Consider the following 25,464-nt stretch of genomic DNA (forward strand, 5'->3'; position numbering starts at 1 on the left):
TGTAGTTTAGTGGACAGTGTGTGTGGTGTAGTTTAGTGGACAGTGTGTGGTGTAGTTTAGTGGACAGTGTGGTGTAGTTTAGTGGACAGTGTGTGTGGTGTAGTTTAGTGGACAGTGTGTCTGTGGTGTAGTTTAGTGGACAGTGTCTGTGGTGTAGTTTAGTGGACAGTGGAGTGTAGTTTAGTGAACAGTGTGGTGTAGTTTACTGGACAGTATGTGGTGTAGTTTAGTAGACGGTGTGTGGTGTAATAGATGTGAACACTAAGAGTGGTCTTATTTTAAACATAATTTACGTTCTGTTTATATAATGGCTCTGAGTACATTTGGCAGCAGTTGCAGTCGTATAAACAATGTGGAATAAAACAGTTCAATGCGGCCAGCAGCCATTGAGTGCAGCACCTGCTAACAGCACATAATTAGGAGTATGTTTTGAAAAGTGGTTGAGATATGGGGGGCATGGATTGAATGCTCCTGTCCTACACTGTATGGAAATAGGAGTTTGAGCCAGCCTTCAATTTTGAGGTAATGACAGGACAATGACGTGCGTTGGCCCGGGGGAGGGAGTGGCTGTCCCAGAGGACACTGCACAGTAAGACTCTACAAGACAAATAGATGGTCAATATTTGCACAGTAAGTAGAGAGAGCGAGCGATGAGGGGGGTGAAAGGGGTGCATAATACTTGGGTAGGGGGCCTCTGCACTGCTCTGCGAGGAACAGATGGGGCCTGATGAATTCTGAAAGGGAGGCAGTACCTGCCCTCGTCACCAAGCCGTACAATTATCACACGGCTCTGGGTTCATTGTCGATTAGAGTGGCAGTTAAAGGCAGGCAGCAGCTGAGGCAGATGGCCTGGATCTGAGGGGGGTGGGGGTAGACCCCTCCCTTTGCTTCTGCATGGGCCTGACACTTCCACAAACAGCATCTTGCAGCTTTTGATTAATTATGGTAATTCGTTTCTTCTAATTCCTATTTTTGTATTATTATTTGAATGTATGTTATGTTATTTCCGTCATCATGTGAGGTTGTAAGCTTTCTCTGGAACCAGCTGCAGGAGGATGTGAACTGCTGCAGAGCTCATGTCCAGAGCTAGATGGAGAGGGATGGGGCTGGGGTTAAATGTCCTCAAATCGATAAGTCTAATTTTGGATAATGCTCTTGGGGTGTCAAGAGTACTCCCAAAGGGAGTGTGGTGAAAGTGTATGTCAGTTACAAAAGACAGATCATATTTCACATTTGGTTAAAACAATATTCATGGCTAATTTAAAAACATAAAACAGGCACAATGCAAAATTCTCCAGCTATTGCCCACTCCTGTTGACCTGTTGCCCCAGTGCCACTGAAGGTGTGGCAAATGCAGAGGATGAATTTTTTTACAGAGATAAATAAAGTTTACCAAATGTACCTTACTGTTACAGACAACATTTGTGAAATATAAAAGTGCCATGCTTTAAGTACAATTGAGTTAATACTCAGAGATATTCCTGATCTCAGTCCATAAATGTAAGCTGTCTCTTTTCGTGGTGTTCTAGACTCTGGCTTCATTCATCACAGGAGCGGGCCCCAGGGTGCATCAGTAGGGGGCTGCACAGACAGCAGTCACACTCCACTCTTCTAGCCACACAAAAAGCTCCTGTTGTGTTCAGCACAAGCCTTTTGGGCTCGGGCCCTGCCCCCGTCCTCTGCCTCTCTCCACCCAGTAGGGCATCATTCCTTCTACTTTGTTCCGCCAATGGTGAGCCTGGCGTCTGGGCCTTCCTGATAGCACAGGAGATGTAGCAGCCGATCCATCTGGCTGCCGTGGGCATGCCAATAAAGAGAGAGGGGTAGAGGTCCTCATTCAAAACAAAAGATATTAACAAAGCTAACAGAGCTGCTCCAGGAGAGTGGAACTACAGGACCATAGGCCCAGGGACTGGAGCCATGGCCTGTCATCAGGCAGAGTTGGGTTATAGACATGTATTTATTTCTTCTTTTCTTTTCTTTTTTTTTTTGATAACTGCTATTTCTTTGAACAATCTGGCTTCAGTACTTGTAGACAAAAGTAGAGCAATACAAAAAAGACATTAAAGTGTACAGGCAGTCAGGTAAATCAAAGGCAATTTAAAAATGTACTTTAAAAATCTGACAAAGCACTTTGGACTGTGCTTCTGTATGGTCAGCAGAGGGCAGCAGTGAGAATGAACATGGGGAAAGGACAGTGGTTGAGGAGCCTCTCCACTCTCTAGAGGCCTCAGGAGTTTAGGTCCTATTCTGACCTCTTTGCAGATGGACCCAATCTGAAACAGGAGGGACATATACACACCTGCTGCTCTAGAAACACAATCTGGTGGGAGTTTTTGTTGTTGGTGGTGGTTTTTTTTGGCTCTGAGGCTTTATTAGCTGAGTTTTACTAACACATTGAATTGGACAAAGTATAACACGACCAAAATAGCACAAATCTGTGGCAGGACAGTATACAAAACTATGTGCATTTGATCCAATCATTTCTGCAGTTTAGGATCCAGAGGTGCTGTAGAGTGGCCATAGGTCCTGTGCACATCAGAGTACACAGATATGTGGCTATTATCATGTGACTGCATGTATATGAGTGTAGATTTACAGTAACTATACTTACATGTTCAGGGGGAGAGTAGAGCCCTGCACACAGAGGGAGCTGTCATCTTCTCCCATTGTCTTGACCTCACTCTGAGCAGAGAACAGTTTCTGTAGGTGACTGCAGGCTTAGACATTTGTTGTTTACATGTCACATTACATTACATTCTGTCCACATTGTGCATTACTTATTGTAGACTATGCCATTTTTAACTATTCTGTTGTTTTAGTCTTGTGTGTACCTGGTCTGTGGGCATTCCCATGCTGAGCCAGCCATCCTCCTGCACTTCTGCAGCCCCTGCCAGCTCACTCCTCCTTCTCTGTGCCGCGAACACACTGCCCTCTATGAAAAGGCATTTGTCTTGTACACTACTATGTCCTCTCCATAACTCTCTTCATTATCATCCTCATCATAGATTATGATTTGCAGATTGTGAAACTGAGCTCACCAAGCACTGAGGAGGCACCGGACAGCTGCCTCTCTTCTGCCCTCATCTGGCCACCGGTGGTCTTTTCATATTTCTGTGATAGGTGCACACGGGCCAACTCAAAGATAAACAAGATTTTAAATGATTAAAAGCCCACACATAACAAATATGTCTTTAAACTAAGACCAACTGGAAATCAACCAGCACTCACCAGGTTTTGTGATTTACTCTGCCTTCCACTAGGGATGTGTGCAGGACAATCATTACATCATTACAATAGATTCATAAAAACATTCTAAAACATCTTAAATATAAGTGCCAGTTCTTCCTACCCTCCATATGAGCCGAGTTTACTGCTGAGAGGTCTGTAGTGGAGGCGCTGGTCATATGGGAGAGCTTTAAACTTCTCTGTTCCCACAGCAACATAGTGCTGCTGGTTCCTGAGCTGAAATGGGCCAGACAGAGGCCGGCCATCCATTGTGCAAAGTCTGGAAAAATATATACATCATTCCTGATTCCACTGATTCCATTTTGCTGTGGTTTTATTTATTTATTTTTTTTAATCTGTAACACCTTTTGAATACTGGCACAAATGCCTTTTCTCCAAAATACATATAATATAACATGTATGTGTCTAAAATCAGCTAGCGACATCAAAAACACAAAGTTATCTTACCTGTATACTGCCCCAGATCGAAGACGCACTTTCTCTGTCACCATGGCCAAAACATTGTCCCAGCTTTTCAGGGTGTACTTTGGTATACGTATTCTCACTGGAGGAACCAAAACCTCCCCGTTTGTAAAGACACTACGAGACAAATCAGAAATGATGACTAATTATGTCATGTAATATCGCCTAAAGAACATGTTCGAGCTGAAAGCCTCTCCCTACTGTATTGTGCAGGTGCCATCTTTAATTTTGCTCCATTGAGAAGACACCTGGATACGGCTATGGACTACAGGGTGGATCTGGAAGTTACACGAGAGGTGAGAGCAGAGTAATTTGTTAAAGCAGGTTTCACTCTTTTAGGTGTTAATTTATTGCTTACAGCACGTATCAAGTTACTCTTACAGACAGCTTCTCATAATTACACTATGGTACAGGCAAAACTTATTTGAGTAAACTTATTTTTTAAATTAAAAGAGTTCATGCCTGTATTTTTAAAGTTGAGATGTAACATAACTGAGCCTGTCACACATTGCAGACAGCCATTTGTGTTACATTACAACTGTTTGTAGTTATTTATTTATCAGCAGAGAGTGGTCGCTAGTTGTAGGATCTGGTAACCCACAGTGAGGAGTTCATTCAGTCTTCTACATAAGATCATTGGCCTAAGAACCAAAATGCAAAGTGTAAACAGATATGATATAATTAGAATAAAGTAAAAATACAATGGCATTGATTAATATTAGATTGAAATGTGAAACTATGAACTTTTCTGAAGACACAGGTCAATAATGAAAACATTATGAAAAAAATAAAGAACAATCCTATGCACTGACTTTAGTACCACATCATAATAACTGCATTATTTCCAATTAGTAAACTACTTAGTTAAGGGGTTAGAAGTTAGGTTTGTGGTATTAATTAAGTAGTTATTAAACCTGAATCATTCTTATTGGTTCATTATAAATTCAGTCTTTGTTTGTGCTTTATTAAGGCTATTAAAAATTATTCTAAAGTGTAACCCTCACTTTTCCTACTTTTTTACTCTTCATCTTGTTGCCATTTCAGAGCAGTTTGGATCAAACCTGTTCCCCATAACAGCTGCAGTTAAGAAAAACTACAAAACTTAACTTCAGAAAGCTCTTTACCTGCACATTCACTTTAGTTTGTGGTTTCCTGGCTGTTATTTCAGAGTAACTGTAATGCAAAGAAAAAAGTCAGACATTTTAACCAAACACATTCTGCTATGTTTATACTCCCACAGCCCCATACTTACTGCAGATGTTTGAAGCTCTCATTGCCTGCTGCCACGTACCGCCCGCCTGCCTCCACCTGGTCCAGCCTCCGTACCCTGAGTCCCTGCACCGTGAAGAGCCTCCGCACAGCTCCGAACTGTGGCTCCTGTCCTGCACCCGTTCGCACCGATGACAGGTAATCCAGCAGAATATCTAGAGTGGACAGTCGTGGGTGTACCACTATCTTTCTTCCAACAAAGTACCCATCTCCATTCCTGTACACAATGATGGCTTTGGTATTAGGGAGCGGACCTGTCTTCATTCTGTGGCTGCTCTTGTGAAAAATGCTTTCAGAACTTTCTGGCAGCAGCAGCAAGTAACAGGAGAAAGCATCTGATATGGAAACCAATTCTTCACATGACAGCTCGCCTAACATCAAGGAAATCTATCCAGCAACCGTGCACGTGCATGCATTCATCATTGTGTTGTCACTGCTCTTTTACTGTTTTTTAAATATTCCCAGCTATTGTTGCTGCCAAGGTCTAAACCTCATTCTTTAATAAAACAAAATGAAAAGAAAATCCAGTTATTTTTGATCCCAATTTTAATATGACATTGATCATATAAATCTTAATAAATAAACAAAAAAGCCTTACATTATAATGTATTCAGCTATACAATACCAGGTCATCTAAATGCACATTTTCTCTCAACATTAATTATTCATTGCTCAGGGGAGTAGCTCTGCTTTAATAGAACTGTGCCATACATAGTCAAATTCATCTTGTAGATAGACATCTGTTTGGAGGCCTAATCTCCTCACTAAAGCAGCAGGAGCTGGTAAAATATGCTGTAGTGGAGCGCTCACTGAGGACATGGGCCACACCACTTACTCTACCGAGCAGGACTTTCTCCAGTGTTTAAGTGTGTCCAATAATAAAGAGCTCTCCTTCTCACTCCATGATGCTGTTGTGTCAGATGCTGTCTTTTGTGAACTCACAGACAAAGTACATAGTAGGGGTACAGGACACATCAGTCCACTCTCCAGAGGAGAGCAGGTCTGTACAGTCCTCATCATCATAGGCATTGTTGGGTTCTCCTCGCCTCCAGGCGCTGAAGGTGCTCATGGGAGAGGAGTCCACGTAGGTGAAGACCCCCTCACGGTCCACATCGTTCAGGCCGATGTAGACTCTTCCCACCCCCTGCTCTTGGAGGTACACAGCCAGGGCGGAGTTGGACACAGCGTCTTTGGGCATGGCCAGGTGCCCTCCCCTTGCCTGGCAGTAGAGCTGAGCGTCCCAGAAGCGCTTCTCCTCCTTCACCAGCAGATACACCTTACTCTCTGTCTCTTTTATGCCAGCAACAGCTGCAGGGGAGGGCAGGGCTGAAAAATGACCACTTGTATTTCTATATTTTTTGCTTTGACCAGTGAGTAAGCACACAGAGGTAAGGAGCAAACATACCATTTTTAATGAATTTCAGTTCAGAGGATAACTGGGCAACAAGGAGGTCCATCTCTCCAATCATCTTTCTTATTGGAGCACACTCACACGGCAGCCCTGAAGACACAAACATGTGCAGTTATGTACTTTTAAATGTCTCCTGTATAAATATGCACACATGCTGCACTGACCTGGCTCTCCATTTGGACCTCTTGGACCAGGGTCTCCCATTTCTCCTTTGTTGCCTGTTTCAGAAAAGTAATACATGTATATTTTCACATTTTACATTTTATAAAAGATGAAGAAAGTAACTCAGGGAGACTTGGAAGCATTCCTATAGAGCCTACTACTAACTTTTGAGTGAAGATAAATGAGTGTGGAGCACTTATCTGCTCGGCCAATGACCTTTCATTCCACTGGGCCCCACTTTTCCATGGCGTCCCAAAACTCCTTTGTGTCCTTTAATCCCAGGTGGACCTAAACAAGAGCCCACATTATTAGTACATTGATTTGTATTTATCAACCCCCATTCTTCAGTTCTTCAACTGTATGAACACAAAGTGCACAGACAGTTACAGTACCCATCTCTCCTGGAGGGCCCACTCTTCCTGGTCTTCCTGGAGCCCCTTTCAGGCCCTTGTCCCCTGGCTCTCCTGTGAAGCAAAGAAACAACAGGAGGCAATAGAGAAGCAGATTTTACACAATGAACATAATGTCTCACCTTTGAGCCCTGGGACCAGAATCTGAATGGTGCAGGACTCCTCCAGCTGCTGAGCGTAAGACATGTGCACTAATGTCAGAGCAGACAGGACCAAAGCAGGCAGCAGGAGCATGTGAGGAGCCATGCTGCAGTCAGTGTCACAAGAAGAATAGCTCACTTTTAGTCACAGTAAAGAAGAACCAAAAATTAGATATAAAGTAAAAGACAAAGTAAAAGTAAAAGAGTAAAGGAATCTATTGCACTCAGTTGATGTTGTGAGTTCTTACCTGTGGCCAAGCTGTGTCCGGTTGGAGCTATAGTCCGTGTGGAGCGTGGAGAGTGTGTGAGGAGGCTGAGGCTGTGGCAGGACAGTGATAGCGTTTGGAGTAAACAGTCAGATAAGGCCTCTCGCTGAACATAATTGGCTGGGAAAGTATTCAGGGGTGTCACAGGACTGCAAGGGTCACAAAAATGTACTTGTTAATCACATATTTTTAGATTCATGATGTTGTATATTTTGACTTTAAATGTTCATCCATCAACATTGTTTTGCTGTCTCCACTTTATTGTGTATTTAATACATAGGCCTGCTACTATGAGATTACTGAGTTTGTAATGTTTTTGTTTTGTTTTTTTTTTGTTTTTTTTGTGTTTTATCTTTTGGGGTCCTCTTGGATTATAGTGTGATTAGTTTTTTTGTTTGTTTGTTTTTTGTTTGTTTTTTTACTTCTAACTTGTTTCTCTCATGCATTGCCACTTGGTGGAGCTATTGTCACAGCAGAGAAAAAGTAGCCCTAAGTATCTATACGCCACGTAAATTAATGCAAAAGTAGAGGAGCTTTCTTTGAAAAAGTGCACAATTCTACTGAAACAGTCCTGATGAATTAGGCCATACTTTTTAAATCTATAATTTAGCGTATGTATTTAAGAATTTGTATGATGTCGTATTGTTTGTAATAAGATAGGTCTCCGTTCAGACCGATCAGGTGTCCTCATTAGAAAAACAGCCAGTGGAGGATAAGATGTCTTCTTCTAACGCTCCAAAGTGTTGAGTTGCTTTCTGAATTATTTAGGACCCTTGAGGCGCAGAATTCGCGGATGTAGACGATGTCAACAATTCACAGTCAGAGCGTTATGGTCCCGTCCTGTGCTGTCTGCTGAGCCGGAGGCTGGTCTAATTTAAAGAAGGCAGGCATGGTAAAGTTTTAAGCAGAGCATCATTCTGTCATCGGGGTGTTCACATTTTAGGACAGTTTTCACGCAGCCTTAAATGCTGAGCTCCACACTTTGTGAAGTGGCAGTGGGCTGCTTTTAATCGCCTATAACAGCACGCATTTAGCCTCACAAGGCGCAGACACGATGTAAATGACCTGACATAGGATCTTACAGGAGTCTGCCCACGCACCTTGAGTGGTGCCGACACCAGTGACGTCATCGGGCTCACCGGCGCAGGAGCCCAGGCTCGCGCGCCCACAGTCCTGCGCTTTCCTGGACGGATAAGGAGGAGCAGGCCGACCGCTGCTGCGCATGAGGAGCACACACTGTGAAAACGGAATCAACTCTTTGAAGAATATTGCCTGTAAGTAAGATTTCTGTCTGTGCATACCTGTGTATCCAGGTACTTTGTGAACTTGTTCTGTATTTTAGCTGTAGTCACTAGAACAGCCGGTCTTTTACCGCTAAGCCACTTGATTCACTGCCAAAGTCATGGACTTCATTACGTTGATTTAACCAGCTCCTCTTCCCAGTGCAGAAAGGCCATGACATGTACACACTGCACTTCTGACTTGTCTGTGTTGCCAGTAAATTTGCCTTTATGATACATTCATATTCATTTACATTACAAGCCATAAGAGGGACCATTAGGAGCCTACTTTAAAAAAAAAAAAAAAAGAATACTGATAGAACATGAAATAAAATATAATTTTTACTAGTTGTCACCACGTCACTCATCATCGGATAAATCCTTGTTCATCACCACTAAGTAGTGTTGCATCATCACAGTTACAAGATACTTGACCTGTTACAATGATCTTTTTAAACTATTTTAAAAAGATAAAGCTGCTATACAGCTGCACAGAGTAGAACAATAAGGGCTGCCATATATGTAAATGCTCTGGACATGTAGTGTGTGTGTGCGTGTTCTTTTGGCTGTCCCATGTCCTCCTCTCAGGCAGGAAGAGGAAACAGTCTATTTGTGTGTCACACTTCAGGGCCCGGCCTCTGCTGCTAACACTCAGTATATCACAATATAACCCACTGAACTTTACTGTCCAACACTGGACTGTCCAACAATCTGTACTTTAACTCTTTAACACTGTTAACAGTGCAAAAAGGTAGACTGGACGTACTATACAAGTGTAAGAGTGTCGACTGTAAGAGTGTGATGCTACTACATGAGATATATTTGGTATTTATCTCTTCTTTGGACAGCCTTTATGTCGGTCTCATGGGTGTTGTGGGGTTTCATTTAAATGCAACACACGGTGTTAAAGGCCTTACAGGAATATCTTGGGGTAAACATATTACATTGAGGATGGTTGGATGGTTGTTTTAAGCCCTGGTTCATTTGTTTTGAGCAAACCAAAGGTTTTCTCAGGGGATTTTTGTGTTTGGTGGAAAAGCCTTTGACCTGTTGTCTTCTATGCTCTCGTTTACATATCTGCAGAGAAGTTCAATGCAAACTTAGTAGCCTGTTTTGCATTACGCACGTCATTCCTTTTTGCCTACTGACATTTCCTCATTGTTACCTTGTCCACAGACGTGAGCTGTACAGACAACAGGTGAGCCATGGAGGACGGGAAGCCAGTGTGGGCACCACACCCCACCCATGGGTTCCAGCTGGGCATGATCGTAGACATTGGAGCGGACGCACTGACCATCGAGCCGCTGCACCAGAGGGGCAAGGTCTGTGTCACTCCCCAGTCCCAAGTCACACTTAACTTGCTGCTTTCAGTAACCCCACGGGGTCAGCTCAAAGTGCATCAGAGCACTGAGGGAATCTAAAAGTTATTATTCTATTATGTGTCAAAAATGATCCACTCTTTTACACAACTGAATGAATGAATGAATGAAGTAGTCAGCTGAATGGAGGAGTGACTAGAGTCACTGATATCACACAGTGTATTCAAATGTGATTCTTCAGAAATGACAGTGGTAAGCATATAATACAGTCATAAAACAGTGACAGGAACGCTCCCTGTGGTACACACATTTGTGCTAAACATATGTCAGGTACAGCTGACCAGGATGAGGCAGTGTTGTGTTGCTCTGGGACTTCCTGAGCCGGTCAGTGGGGCAGGACTCAGACAGCAGACGGTCACTGAAGATGCTCCTCTTCGTCCCCCTCCCCCTTCTAGCCCTCCTCCCCCATAGACACATTGATAGAATCATCACACCCATATACAGGTGACATTAAAGCCTCTAAATGAACATGACACCTACACAATTAAAAATCATTTCAAAAGAGCCTAAACCTTTTGACATATTTACATATCTTAAATCCATTCACTATTTAGCACTTATATTTATAGTATTGTTTTTCGGCCCCAGACATGTTGGTCCAGAAAGCTTGTGTGCTGCCACCTAAACACAGGGCCGTGAGGTGATGTGTGAAACGGGAGCCTCGCTGTGCACTGAGCCATGAATAAGTAACAGTAGCAGCAGCAGGCGGAGATAGTGTTGCCCAGAGCAGAGAGGCTGATTAGGGACTGAAGGCCACCTGCTGCACCTGCCGCACCTGCCCCACCTGAGGCACTGCCTGTTTACCTGTTTACCGGAGTCTCACTAGAGCGTGCACTGCCATTCTCTACATGGAATATAAGCGTTTCACTGCTTTTCAATTAAGGTGCAGAGTTCTTTCAGATCTGCTACTGAATTTGTTGTATTAGTGCAACAATATTCAAATTTTAAGCTCAATTTTGAAAAGGAGTGATTCTCAATAACAATTTAGGTACCACAATGATTATAAAATACAAACTACAAAGAATTAGAAAAACAAAGAAGTTAGAAGGGTTTAAATTATGTAGTTACTTGCCCGAATCATTCTTAATAAACTATTAGTTCTTTATGAATAAAGTCCTTTCCTTTTTCATAAAATACACTGCATTTTCAACACAAAATAACACTAGTGAAATAATACTATACAAGGATTTAGATTCTGGAATTATGTCCTTTTTATGTAATTTTTTTCAGTATTGACATGAGTCCAAATTAGTATATTTTGATATAGTTTTTGTATTAATTAGTATTAAGATGTCGATATTTTGCCAACCATAATTCAAAGATGTCTATTTACACCTGTCTCCAAAGGTTGTTTCTGTGCTATGGAAAGAGTTGGCAGCCACTTTATGGTCTATTGAATTTCCCTGGGGAATATGAACTGAATTGAATGAAAGGCAGGCGTGTGATTGGCCGTTGTAGCAGCTCATTAGCCGCTCCTCTTGTTCATGGCAGTACAACATGTTTTTGTGCTGCGTTTGGCCCTCGCTCTGAGCCTGAGTATTCACAGGGTGATGGGAGATATTTGCCCTCCTGGTGCATGTTTTTGGAAGTTTAATCATCTTTAATAATGATTTTAATATCGCGTGTTCTGGGAAGCTTATCCTATTGCTCTCTCTACAAATTATTCATAAGTTTGTGTGTTCCTTGGTTCTGTTGTGACGTTGTTGTTTCACTAACTTTAAAGGGTCCTTTTTACATTATTTAAAATTTTTTATCTATGTTATGATGTTATTTCCTCATCACAAACATACTTGGAGTTGTGTTTTGTTTCATTCACACATGTTTAACACACAAAAATCTTGCATATTTAGGCTGATTTTATTTCTCAGACAGGAAAAACTCCAACTTGTGATGTTTGCTTGTCGTGTTTTTAAACTTCATACATTTCATTTAGATCATTTCAGCCCTAGAACTGGCCATTTCTACTGAACAAAAGGTAAAAGAGTAGCTGTTAACCTGAAAACTACCGCATCATCAAGGTGGAACAGAGCGTTTTGAGGTTTGGAGATATAAACAGACTAATAATAAAGGGTTACTGAAGCATGTGAATGAAACAAAACACAACTCCAAGTATGTTTTTAATGTGGTAACAGCATTACAACATGGCTTAAAGCTGTCAGTGTTATGTAATATAAGACCTTTAATTCCACTGTCTCAGACTTTGAGACTGAAACTCATTCAAAGGTGAGCTGAAGCTTATCTTATATATAACAGAGTATGGCTTTAAACCTATCTATCATATCTTGTTCTATTAGAGGTGTTTTATTGCCTTGAAAAACATCCATACTTACTGTGAGCGGTTTTGCCTCTTCACAGATCTGATCTGTAACTTGGCCTTCTTTACGTTTATTGCCATACTGTAGATCATCAAGCAAAGCAATAAAATATCCATGGAGACAAGAAGGTGACAGATCCATCACCAGAAAAGTTACACAGTGCACTTTTAAGATATACATTAATTGTACTTTTACTTCACTTCTTATTACTAAAGTTTTCAGAATCTGAATCTGACTCTGAATCTAAGTCTCATGATTAGGGGTGTAACGATATCCAAATCTCATGATACAATATTGTCACAGTATGAACCTCATGGTACGATATTTATTGCGATATCGTGGGAAAGCTCACGATATGGTGGGGAGGCTCACGATTAGGGATGTAACAATATCTAAATCTCTCAGTACAATATTTTTTGCGATATTTTGTGGAGGCTACCAAAACTGTTATTTATTTTTACTCTTAAAATGCCTTAATGCAAAGAAATAACTTAAAGACTTAAAAGTGCTTAGAACTGTTATTTCTTCTTGTAGTCTACACTGAAATGGAGCAAAAGATCATGGTCTGTGTAGTTCCCCTGCACCATAGCTCTTAATTTAAGCAAAGAGACTTGTAATTTGAAATATTGTGATGGTCCACGATATTATTGTGAGAATTTTGATGAATTCAAACATCTTTTCCAGACATTTCTTGCTCCTATGAATGAAGTCTATCCGGCAGAAGAAGACGTCAACAAGCATGTGGACGACAACTGTAAGTTTACTCCTATGTCTTGGGATTTCCACACCCAAATTAGTCTCTGAAATGGTTACTTGGATAAAAATAATCCATAAATCCCAAATGTGACAACACAATACTAAAAATATACACCGTCAACTCATTAATGTTTTCTGTCTGCATTTATGAGATTGATTTATGCTGATATCTCTTTTGAATTTGTCCCAGGTTCCCTCATGTACTTGAATGAAGCCACACTCCTCCACAACGTCAAAGTGCGGTACAATAAAGACCACATCTATGTACGTTTCTTTCTTTGTATTTTATGTATTGTTTTGTAGCTTGGCGTTTCTAAACTTTTACAAATGCCATGACGGAAAACAAATGGATGTAGGTACAACACAGGTAGCAAAACAAAAGGTTGGCCTATCCGTGTCCCTCCCTTATCTTCAGGGACAAACAGCATCTGGCAGCCAGCACTAGTGAGTCAGACGAGGCCCCGATAGGCCCAGCCAGCGTACTCGGGTCCCAGTAGTTGTTATTTTGTTAACTGAGCCCTTTCTACCTGAGTCGTGAATATGAATTGATACTGTCCAGCTGATGATATCAATGTTCCCTGGAGATGTTTATTTGTTTGTTTATTTATTTCATTCATAAAGTATAAAAAGACAACAGCAGTGTCACAACATCAAACATCCACACAATGAATGAAAAGGAACAGAAAGATGAGTGTTATTAGTGTCTTATGTACAGAAGCCGAGGGGGTCACAACAAACGCAAACGCCGCAACAAATATAAATGTGACAACACAACAAAAAGCCACAACACACCAAAAAAAGCCACAACGGAAATGACCGCGGGACTCTATTTTAATGCAAACGCTGCAACAAATACAAACGTCACAACACATTAAAAAGCCACAACACATTAAAAAGCCACAATGGAAGTGACCGCGGGACTATATTTTCCAAAGGACCAATCGAGCGCCAAGTGAAGAAGAAGAACTACAATGTAGCTTTTTTTAATTGATTGTTGTGGCATTTGTATTTGTTGCGGCGTTTGCATTAAAATAGAGTCCCGTGGTCATTTCCGTTGTGGTTTTTTTGGTGTGTTGTGGCTTTTGTTGGTTTGTTGTGGCTTTTTGTTGTGTTGCCACATTTGTATTTGTTGTGGCGTTTGCGTTTGTTGTGACCCCTCTCGGCTTCCGTACTTATTTTATCTGCCCACTTTTCCCTTTTCCAGACAAAACGTCAACAACAACTGTTACTTTAAAACATTTCAAATTAGCATATTTCAGTTCAGGCACAAATATTAATCAATTGCAAACAGAAATCTTCACTATTATACACAACAATTTAGTTTCCTTTTTCATACACATTGCATTTCATCACATACACATCACATTGCATTCGATTTTATAAGTTTTTTTTAAATGCCATCATTGTATTTGATTCGTTTATATCTTTATCAAGACTGTTCCATTAACATGTAGGTTCCTTTTAAATTGTAGTGGCTTGTTCTCAACTCGAACAGTCTTTGAATGTGTGCTAACTGTGGGCTCTGCTCTGTCTGAGGCTTTATTAGACCTTAATGTGTGCTTTATTTTAACACAGTCTGACCAATCAAAGAACTGTCAGGTGAACTGATTTGTGCTGTTAAACAAACTCCTAAACACTTGTATTGATCACAGGCTCCTGAAAGTGTGTAGTTTAAGTTTTCAGACAGTCTTAAAACTTTTTTGATAGTGTGAATTGTGTCACCATGGTAATTCCTAAACATTACACCATTAGACAGAGGTGGGACCAAGTCGTTGTTTTGCAACTCTCAAGTAAGTCTCAAGTCTTTGACCTCAAGTCTGAGTCAAGTCCCAAGTCAAAGACATGCAAGTCCAAGTTGAGTCTCAAGTCACTGGCCCATATGTCCAAGTCAAGTCCAAGTCATCTGCTTTGAGCTTCAAGTCATTTCAAGTTTTTAAACCAAACACCAAATATCATTTAGATTTTGGCAATTTATATACTTTTTAAACTAAACTGTACTTAAAATCATATGTGATTATGTATATAAGAGTTATCAAAATGCAAATTATTACGGTCAGAACAGACAGAGTTAAGATTTAAGAGTGCTTAATAACAGCTAATTTGTCAAAGCATCAAGTCTTCTCAAGTCACAGCCCTCAAGTCCAAGTCAAGTCCCAAGTCTGTCTATAATAGTGACTCAAGTCTGACTCGAGTCCAAATCACAAATTACAAGTCCTCAAGTCTGCCATTCGAAATACATGTAGAACACCCCCAGCTTGATGTCACTGCAAAGTATTAATAGGTTGCATCTGAAACTTTCCAATGTAACTGAAAGAGGCAAGAATGATTAATGAAATATCTGAATTAAAAGAATCTATCCATACATTGTTGAAGCATTTTTATTACAGGTTTGGTCTTGAGCTTGTGGCCAAATTACTATTTTTGAATGAATGATGCCAGTATTAAGAAAATAATTTCACACATAGCTTAATTTGAGCTGACAGAGAACATATTGAACTTCACACCAGCTTCTGTCTTGTAGGCTTAATTAAAAAGAAGCTAATTCTACCACCTGCCCCCACTTCAATTTTAACCCAACCCATTTTATTTAATACATATTTTGTTTTATTTTACAGACTTATGTGGCAAATATCCTGATTGCTGTCAACCCTTACTTTGATATCCCAAATCTCTATGGTCCAGAAGCAATCAAGTCCTACAAAGGGAAGTCTCTGGGAACTCTTCCTCCTCATGTGTATGCGATAGGTAAGCACACTTTACTGTAATACTGCATTAGGAGGCTATAGTATTTAAGATGTGTTTTTTTTTATTTTAGCTGATAAGGCATACAGAGATATGAAGGTTCTTAAGATGAGCCAATCCATCATTGTGTCTGGAGAGTCCGGAGCAGGGAAGACTGAAAACACCAAATTTGTGCTCAGGTAATTTTATATTTTCAAAATTGTTTTTTTTTAAATATTTTTAGAATTGGTTATATACACACGAAATTTAAAGATTTGTTCCTTGGATGTTGAGATTGTTTATGGTCTGGTTTGCAACTTTGGGACTGAAAAATTGAACTTGGATTTAGTGTAGTAAAATATCTACATTTAATTGTAGTTAATCAGTGTAAATTTATGAAAAATTAAATGAAAAATTACATTGACAAAATTCTAATGATACAGGTATCTGACTACAACTTATGGAACTGGTCAAGACATTGATGAGAGAATCGTCGAAGGTGATTATAAGCAAACTTTTTTTTAAAGAAAGAAAAATAAATATGTTTTAGTAGAGAATTTATCATAACTATGTCTGATCATGCGCAGCTAATCCCCTTCTGGAGGCCTTTGGGAATGCCAAGACTGTGCGGAATAACAACAGCAGTCGATTTGGAAAGTTTGTAGAGATACACTTTAATGAAAAGGTACAATGTGATTTTATGTCTCAAATATTTAAACCCCACTCTGCAGTTTTAACCAATTAATTTGACTTTTAATAGAATGCAGTAGTAGGAGGGTTCGTCTCCCATTACTTGTTGGAGAAGTCCAGAATCTGTGTTCAGAGCAGCGATGAGAGGAACTATCACATCTTCTACAGACTCTGTGCTGGAGCCACGGAGGAGCTCAAGAAGAAATTCCACCTGGACTCACCAGACCACTTCAGGGTTCGTGCACAGACTGAGACTTAGATCTTTTTGTTGAATCATGTGAAATATTTTTGTTGTATATTTTGTTTTTTTGTCAAAATATCATCTAGAACAATGGACACATGAGTTTTTCTCTTATAGTACTTAAATCGAGGATGCTCCAGCTTCTTCGCCACTAAGGATTCAGATAAACAAATCCCACAACAACGGAAAAGTGCTGAGGTGAGGCTAACAAAACTATGAATTTAATAAGATTTAAGTTTTAGAGACATTTGTAGTGTTCACATTGCTGTTCATTCAACCATTAAAAATATTTTAATATATAATATCTTAATTGTTATGTGAAGTTGTGAGAGTTGATGGTTCTAATCCCAACTTTCTTCCCTTCTCACTGACAAACACAGGACTCCAAGGTAACGACACCTTAGTGTGAAGTGCTTTGTTCTAGATCTGTAGGAGTTTTGCATGAAGCTGGTGCAGTACAAAGGTCGGCATGTTAATTTAAATGTGCATGAACAGGAGGGGCAAAACTTCAGGATTGTATTTATTTATTAGCTGGTTGGTTGTGTTGCTGGTGATAGTTGTGTGCCTTCTGAACATTAGCGGTGGTGGGTCTTATACATGGCTGTAGGTTTGTGACTGTTTACATATTCTGCAGCATTTGAAGAGTGGAGCCTTGAAGGACCCGCTGCTCGATGACCTGGGAGACTACAACAGGATGTGTGATGCTATGAAGAAGATCGGCCTGAATGACATAGAGAAGCTAGACCTCTTCAGAGTGGTCGCCGGAGTTTTGCATTTGGGCAATATTGACTTTGAGGAAACAGGAAGCAGCTCTGGTAATAATGATTTGCAGAATATGACCATGATAATAAAGGTTACAAGTTTTAACAAAGAGTGTGTGTCTCGTAGGGGGCTGTGTGCTAAAGAACCAATCTAGTGACTCTCTGCAGTTCTGCGCTGACCTGCTGGGTCTGGACCAGGACGATCTCAGGGTCAGCCTCACCACCAGAGTCATGCTCACGACATCAGGGGGTGCCAAAGGAACTGTGATCAAGTAAGTACATCGAGACTGTGGTGTGAAGCTTCCATTGAGGGAGGCTTGAGAGCTTTCTATCGATATATAGATTAGACTATATCTGTGAATATATTCTCAATATTCAAATAAATAACATTACATAAATCCTTTATTATTACATCAGCAACATGTTCAGTATGAATATATGGTTTAATAACAGCAAGTAGTGGTTATGGTTAAAGCTAAGATCAGTCTCCAGGAAAAGAATGCAAGTCAATGTGATGTGGCGAAAAAACATAGACACCCAGTATGTGTGTGTGTGTGTGTGTGTGTGTGTGTGTGTGTGTGCGTGCACGTGTGTGTGTGTTGGTGTGTGTGTGTGTGTATGTGTGCAGCGTGTGCGTTTGTGATTAAATCAAGTTTGCATTGTATTCTTCTCATGCAAGGGAACTGGGTTTGATGAAAAAGTGGTTCCAGGCTGGCATTGGCTGTTAATGGTTTGGTGCTTGAATGGAGAATGGAATTAATATTTTAACAGGGACAGATGCTGCTCTGGCCTGGAAGTGTTTGCTCCATATGAATAATAGAGGCTGTATCTGAAAAGGCAAATGATTAAGACCTGGCTCTGGAGCTTAGGGGCACATCCGAGGATTCAAGTTATGAAGTGACTATTTATCATTTTAAAACAGATTTCAGTTCATTTATATTAATGCGGTGACTCCTCATTTCCTTTGGTATGTGGACAGACATACAAACAGGTTAAAAGAAGGAGACACAAGGACAAAACTACTCACACATTTATAATTATGAGCTGTTCCAGAGCTGTACACACTAATCACTGAATACACTGCATTTCCTTTAATATCCCCAGGGTCCCTCTGAAGGTGGAACAGGCTAACCACGCCCGGGACGCCCTGGCCAAAGCCGTGTACAGCCGACTCTTCGACCATGTGGTGAGGAGAGTCAACCAGTGTTTTCCCTTTGAAACCTCCACCCATTTCATTGGCGTTCTGGACATTGCAGGCTTTGGTAAAAAATAAAATACTTGGATTTTGTTGTCACTCCTCGCATTATACCTTGTCACGTGGTGTTTTTTTATGTCAAATATTAGAGTACTTTGAGCACAACAGCTTTGAACAATTCTGCATCAATTATTGTAATGAGAAGCTCCAGCAATTTTTCAATGAGCGGATTCTTAAAGAGGTAAGGGGTGTATACACTCTTCTCTTTATTTAACTTTTACCTCTTCCCTGTTCCATTTCTCTTGAAAATATTTATATTTGTGGTGCAGGAGCAAGAGTTGTATCAAAGGGAAGGACTGGGGGTGAGTGAGGTGCACTACGTCGACAACCAGGATTGCATAGGTAAGATTTCATTTGTTTATGTACAACTTTAAAGCACTTTTGATGCAAACCGTGTAATAACTGGCAGACCTTGTGGAGGCCAAGCTGGTGGGGATCCTGGACATTCTGGATGAAGAGAATCGTCTCCCTCAGGCCAGTGATCAGCACTTTACTGTGGCTGTTCACAGCAAGCACAAAGACCACTTCAGACTCACGGTGAGGCCAGCTTCGTCCTGTAAACTTTAAATGGACATCACGCATGTAGAATATAGGGATGTAACGATATCCAAGTCTCATGATACCATATCGTCACAATATGAACCTCATGGTATGATTTTTATTGCGATATTGTGGGAAAGCTCACGATATGGTGGGGAGGCTCACGATTAGGGATGTAACAATATCCAAATCTCTCAGTACGATATTTCGTTGAGATATTTTGTGGAGGCAAACAAAACTGTGAATATGCTACTTTTTTCTCTTAAAATGCCTTGACAAGACTTTATCCAAAGAACTAAGACTGAAAAGTACTCAAGAATTTCTTCTTGTATTATACACTGAAATGGAGCAAAGGATCATGGTCTATGTAGTTCCCTCTGTCTTTTTTTGAGCTATTGCTGCACCATAATACTTAATTTAAGGAAAGAGACTTGTAATTGGGTATATTGTGATTGTCGACGATATTATTGTAAGAACTCTGATGATACGATATCACAATATTTCGGTTATTGTTACATCCCTATTAGAATATCTTATAGACGGAGTTGGTGCACATCGGGAATGCATGGTTGTCTCTGCTTTCAAATCAACAAACACGGACACAATTATGGTCAATCTTTTATTAAGCTGCCTTTTTCTTATACTTTATTTATCATAATCTTCAATTTTATGAATGAAATGAAAACTTATATCTATGATAATACCTTTATTTGCATAGTAATTTTTTAAAACAAATTACATAGTACTTCACAATATACCTCATATGCACAAATGAAATGTTAAAACAATAATAGGACACCATAACTAATAAATAACTACAATTTCCTCCCTAAAATATGTAATTAATTAATTTCAATAAAAGAAGGTATGTGTTTCATTTATTTTTTTGTTAGGTTCCGAGGAAGTCAAAATTGGCCATTCACCGGAATCTGCGTGATGATGAAGGCTTTATGATCAGACATTTTGCCGGAGCAGTTTGTTATGAAACGGTAATACTTATATATTTGAATAACTTGTTGTACATATTTTGTGGCAGAAACAGATGAGAGTCAGTTAGTTTAGTTATTCTGCCCTGAAATTTGCATGAATCCCTGTGTTTTTTGTTGTTGTTTTTTTTTGCCCACACAGACACGCTTTGTGGAGAAGAACAACGATGCCCTGCACATGTCCCTGGAGTGTCTGGTGTGTGAATCCAAAGACACATTTGTCAAGGAGCTGTTTGAGAACTACAACAGCACCAAAGATGTCAAGCAAAAGTCTGGCAAACTCAGCTTCATCAGCGTTGGCAACAAATTCAAGGTCTGGATCCCTGCAGAGTCTGAGACTGGTTTATATTCTTCATTTTCCCAGCTCTGTTTTACTTCCTCTTCCAAGTTCTCCTGTAGACTTCCTTCAGTATTCCTCCTTTTCTTCTTTGAGCTCCTTTGGGGATAAAACAGGATCAAGTCAGATCAAGGTACAGTTATAAAGAAGCAGAGTTCAGTTTCATTCCTACTGCATCCCACCCTGCATGCACAAAGGCAAACATTGAGTTCTTTCAGCATTGCCCCCTGATGGATTTATACCCTCTCCAAACAAGCTACATAATATTGACATAGACTGTGTGACAATGTGCATCAAATATTCTAACAATAATATTCTTTCTGATGTACAGACTCAACTGAATCTATTGCTGGAAAAGCTTCGTAGTACTGTAAGTATCCATGTTTTCCTCCGCACAGCTTTGGACAGGAAGGGTGGGGATCCTACCTCAAGATTAGGGATTGAATGAGCAATGTTTTTCCCGTGCACTTAGGGCTCCAGTTTTATCCGTTGTGTGAAGCCCAATCTAAAGATGGTGAGCCACCAGTTTGAGGGGGCCCTGATCCTGTCTCAGCTGCAGTGCTCTGGTACGTTCTGTGTTGTAGCATTGTCCTCCTTCACCTTTATTTGTGAACCTCTGCGTTTGACAGATGAACTCAGGAGTTGATGAATAAAAATATTGACATATTTTTTTGTAAAATGCAGCTGTTAGTTTTTTTAAGCAGCTCCTAAGTGTAACATGGGCACTGTTGCTTGTTGGTAGGAATGGTGTCAGTGCTGGACCTGATGCAGGGGGGCTTTCCTTCTCGTGCTCCCTTCCATGAGCTCTACACCATGTACAAACAGTACCTACCCGAAAAACTACAGCGACTTAACCCACGACTCTTCTGCAAGGTTTGACTTACTCTTTGTAAATAAATACACTGATTCTTCATATAATCATACTCCATCTGATTATTGTGCTTTGGTTTTTGTGTCAAGGCCTTGTTTAAAGCTTTGGGACTAAATGATGCTGACTTCAAGTTTGGGTTGACCAGAGTCTTCTTCCGTCCTGGAAAGGTAATTTATGTTTTTCGACAGCCTCAGTAATTATTTTTTAGCATAATCACTGTCAGTATGAACAGACTGTTTTGTTACCGTCAGTTCGCAGAGTTTGACCAGATCATGAAGTCCGACCCGGAACACCTGGCAGAGCTGGTGAAGAAGGTCAACAAGTGGCTCGTGTGCAGCCAGTGGAAAAAAGTGCAGTGGTGCAGCTTGTCGGTCATCAAACGTGAGCCAGACTTTGAGCAGTACTTTCCCCACAAACAGTGACAGTGTAACAGAATATGATAATTACAGTGCACTTGGACAAATAGCAGAGCTGTTTGCATCACCTAGGCATAAAATGTCTTATATTACACAAAATATATTCTTATGAGCTGTAAGCCATGTTAATGTTGTTACCTCCTCTGAAACATACCCGGAGTTGTGTTTTGTTTCAATGAGATATGTTTGAGTGATTATTTTTTTTATTAGTCTGTGTACATATCCAAAGCTCAAAATGCTCTCATCCTTTGTGATGTCATGTTTACAGCTTCTTTTTATCTTCAGTTCAGAGTTTGGCAATTCCAGGACAGAAATTATCCAAATGATTCTAGTGAGAGTTTAAAAGACATTGGAACACTTCCTGTATTACGACATGACATCACAAGGTGGAAAAGAGTGTTTTCAATTTGAGAGAAGAACTCCTAAATATGCAGGGTTTGTGTGTTAAACATGTGTGAATCAATAAAAACACAACTCCAGGTTTGTTTTTGATGAGGAAACAACATAACATAGATCAGAAAATAAATAGGCACTTAAAATATTGTGTTTTAAGTGGTTTAAAAGAGCCTGAGGTGTCTGGGTACTGCATACTAATAAAAAATATTATTGTTTTCCCCAACAGTTCGTAACAAAATGAGATACCGAGCTGTGGCCTGCATTAAGATCCAAAAGACTGTTCGCATGTGGCTCTGCAGAAGAAAACACAAGCCACGGTGAGTCCTACTGCATTTTCAGTTATCACTGTTCACATCTCTTGCATCTGGGGGTGTTTTGAGGCATTTTTGGACTTTGGGACACATGCTTGTTGCGAGGAAAGTCTATTTACATGGGTTTGTGGTGTACAGTGTGAATGGATTGGTGAAGGTTCGTAATCTGAAGAAACACATGGAACATTTGACCAAAGTGGTAGACGGGCTGAAGGAAGGGAAACAAGATGTGGCCAAGCAAGTGCACGAGCTGGCTACTGCGATAGACCAGCTGATGACCAAGATCAAGGTGAGAGGTCAAACAGGTTGGCTATAAACATAACTTTAAGCTGACTATAATATTTTTACACTTGCCACACTTATTATTTATTTCTATAGCATATGCAGTTAAGCAGATAGGTGTTTATTTTAATTACTGCTCATATATTGAAATACCTATGTAATTGTTTTTCACTGTTAAAATTATCCTGGCAGAATTTTTCCCCAAAAAACTTGTCAAGACCCTAATTCAGACTGAAGCTGTTTCTGTATTTCTCTATCTGTTCTCATTTTAAGTGGTGTCTCAATCAATCAAGCAAGCAAATGTCATCTTCTTTTTTTTTTTATTTGTGGGGTTTGCAGTACTAATTTATCCAGATTTTTCCAGAATGGTTGATTTGACTTTCCCATAAAGAAAATTTGAAAAATTTTTTCACATTGCTCTCACTGTGCAGACCACTGTGATGAGCTGGAAGGAGATCGACTCGGAGTACCAGGCCTTAGTCCGACGCTCGGAGCAGCTGCTGGGCTCCATGCAGAAGAAGAAGCAGGAGCAGGATGAGAGCGAGAGGCTGAAGCACATAGAGGAGGAGATGGAGAAGGAGAGGAAGAGGAGAGACCAGGAGGAACAGCGCCGCCTGCAGGAGGAAGAGGAGAGAAGACTGTAAGACTTCTACACTTTCGGGCATCTGTGCCATCAAAAACTGTGCCCCCTCCTTTTAAAATGCAAAGATACACTATGCAACTTTTCTAGAAAGTTCCCCTGCAGTAAACTAATCTATCTCTAAGTTACATGTCAAGTTTTAAGAGGTGAACCCTGACACCCAGACAAGCAAGTGATGGACCCCCTACTTGAAATGTTACTTTTTCCATTTTTGTAGTTTTACTGTGTAAGATTGGACAATAGAAATCAAATATTCTTCAGAAAGTTCTTCCCAAGTCTGTTGCAGAAGTTTCCATAAATGTGTGGCACTTGTAGGTTGCTTGGCTTTACTCTTCTGTCCAGTTCAGCCCAAACCAGCTCAATGGGTTTAAGTCTGGAGACTGTGCTGACACTTCATATTTTCAAGCTTATCTTGTTCTTTTTTCCTGAGGTAGTTTTGGCAGAGCTTGGACTTGTGTTTTGTTATCTTTTATCTTAATTTTTAACCTCTGACTGTTCAGTATTGACCTTTGTACCATTTCAAGTTCTTCATTGGACTTGAACGACTTGAATTTCAATAAATAACTGGAAAAATTTGAGTGTTCTAAAACTTTTCATCAGTAGTGTATACCTCATGTAAAACAGTTCATGGAGGGATTGTGCGTTAGTTGTCTACATACCTGCTTTGAACCTTCAGAGGAGGAGTGGACCTCATTTGCATAGCGCTCATTCAACTGCAACATCGCTGAAAAACACACAATATATATTTCAGTTCATACATGCAATGCTTGTTTCAGAAATATCTAAAACTAAAACAATTTAATAGGGATGGAACAAGATCTCACAAGACAAAATTGCCACAAGATTAAAAATAATCTCGTGAGATTTTATTTCCCCATTTGGATTGGACAAAATAGGGTTAAGTGCTGATGATCTGAATCTTTTGAGAAGCCATAGTTCCTAAAAGCACAACAAAAATATTCACTGAAGTAAGTACAAATTCTGAAGCCAACTTTGGGAACTAATTCGGACAATTTACAGATTAGAAAAATGTCAAAATCTCGTCTTGTCTCGTTCATGTGAACCCAATCTCGTGTCTCTTTTCATCTTGTGGAAATTGTATCTTGTCTCATCCCTACGATTAAAGCCTACCCTTACCTTGTGGGTCTAGTCGGGGGTCAACAAAGCCCCAGTGCTGGTACAGAGCGGCCAGATCATGGGGACTGTAGTGTTTTTTAACAGGCTTAAAATATTTATATCCATTGGCATTTGTCCCGTTGATTCACCTTTTCCCTGAGCGAATAGGAGAGGGTCCAGATAGGCTTTGCTCCCATGTACACCCCACATGTTCAAGGCTGCCCACAGGTCGTGACCTTTGAGACCTGAGGTGGGGTCACATGACTGTCTTTGGGAGTGGAGTCTATTTGAGTTTGATGAAGTGCTACTGTGGTGGTTTCGGGCCAGCATAAAACCCAAACCCTCTTGTGGGAAGTTGCCCTTAACTCTGTACTTTGGACTGGACTGGGCACTGGATGTACTCTTGCTTTGCCCCACAGCGCCTGAAGAAGTAGTCCCCTTACTGCCCCCCACTGCTGCAGACTTCTGGGATGCCACTTTACCTGCCCCAGCTACAGAATGGGAGTCCTTTGGATGAGTCGTCTTGGGTTTGGAGACAGTTGATTGGCTCTTGTTGCTTGAATTCTTGCTGCTACTATTACTACTTGTGCTACTTCTGCCGCTACTATTTGCGTTGGTTCGAGGAGGGTGAGTCCGCTGAGTTCGTGGGGTGGGTAAAGCAGGGCAGTCTTTGCCCTCAAGGAAAGGGGGAGGTCCTGTCCGTCTCTTGGGTGCGGAACCTGTTTTTAAACTCTTGAAGGTGATTGGACAAGGGGCCCATTTTGGAGCCATGGAGCTGCTGCCGTCCACTCTGTGTGCGACG

The 25,464-nt window shown here is 40.6% G+C and overlaps 3 protein-coding genes across 6 annotated transcripts; 1 reads left to right on the forward strand and 2 right to left on the reverse strand.

The window, feature by feature from the left end:
• Positions 1-2,480: 2,480 nt before the first annotated feature.
• On the reverse strand, positions 2,481-5,358 carry LOC129409282 (doublecortin domain-containing protein 2). The gene is made up of 10 exons (XM_055154996.1): positions 4,964-5,358; positions 4,836-4,884; positions 3,913-3,989; positions 3,697-3,828; positions 3,353-3,508; positions 3,232-3,259; positions 3,042-3,138; positions 2,807-2,935; positions 2,615-2,720; positions 2,481-2,529 (listed from the first exon to the last, which is right to left on the reverse strand). Exons 1-10 carry the CDS (start codon positions 5,356-5,358, stop codon positions 2,481-2,483), a joined length of 1,218 nt encoding a protein of 405 aa, XP_055010971.1.
• A 383-nt stretch (positions 5,359-5,741) lies between these two features.
• Positions 5,742-7,637, reverse strand: colec11 (collectin sub-family member 11). 3 transcript variants are annotated; one of them, XM_020919709.2, is made up of 7 exons: positions 7,352-7,637; positions 7,086-7,210; positions 6,946-7,017; positions 6,770-6,841; positions 6,556-6,609; positions 6,386-6,481; positions 5,742-6,306 (listed from the first exon to the last, which is right to left on the reverse strand). In XM_020919709.2, exons 2-7 carry the CDS (start codon positions 7,207-7,209, stop codon positions 5,897-5,899), a joined length of 828 nt encoding a protein of 275 aa, XP_020775368.1. In that variant the 5' UTR covers position 7,210; positions 7,352-7,637; the 3' UTR covers positions 5,742-5,896. The 3 variants fall into 3 exon arrangements, with proteins under 3 accessions (XP_020775368.1, XP_020775370.1, XP_055011841.1); XM_020919711.2 differs by having other exon boundaries at positions 7,086-7,241; positions 7,352-7,537; XM_055155866.1 differs by having other exon boundaries at positions 5,742-6,288; positions 7,086-7,241; positions 7,352-7,403.
• A 745-nt stretch (positions 7,638-8,382) lies between these two features.
• LOC110155412 (unconventional myosin-VI) lies at positions 8,383-23,550 on the forward strand. Of its 2 annotated transcripts, none has more exons than XM_055155764.1 (26): positions 8,383-8,643; positions 9,826-9,971; positions 13,028-13,097; positions 13,290-13,363; positions 15,715-15,844; positions 15,915-16,020; positions 16,264-16,319; positions 16,408-16,505; positions 16,581-16,745; positions 16,869-16,949; positions 17,386-17,566; positions 17,640-17,784; positions 18,617-18,774; positions 18,857-18,948; positions 19,037-19,109; positions 19,177-19,304; positions 20,201-20,296; positions 20,436-20,606; positions 20,962-21,000; positions 21,103-21,196; positions 21,373-21,503; positions 21,591-21,668; positions 21,753-21,882; positions 22,540-22,630; positions 22,763-22,913; positions 23,338-23,550. In XM_055155764.1, the coding sequence occupies exons 2-26, from the start codon at positions 9,855-9,857 to the stop codon at positions 23,548-23,550; spliced, it is 2,868 nt and encodes a 955-aa protein (XP_055011739.1). In that variant the 5' UTR covers positions 8,383-8,643; positions 9,826-9,854. The 2 variants fall into 2 exon arrangements, with proteins under 2 accessions (XP_055011739.1, XP_055011744.1); XM_055155769.1 differs by lacking the exon at positions 8,383-8,643 and adding an exon at positions 9,317-9,474.
• Positions 23,551-25,464: the final 1,914 nt, after the last annotated feature.

This window comes from Boleophthalmus pectinirostris, unplaced genomic scaffold (assembly GCF_026225935.1).
Source record: "Boleophthalmus pectinirostris isolate CB_2022bp ecotype Guang Dong unplaced genomic scaffold, ASM2622593v1 HiC_scaffold_10, whole genome shotgun sequence".
Lineage (NCBI taxonomy): Eukaryota > Metazoa > Chordata > Actinopteri > Gobiiformes > Gobiidae > Boleophthalmus > Boleophthalmus pectinirostris.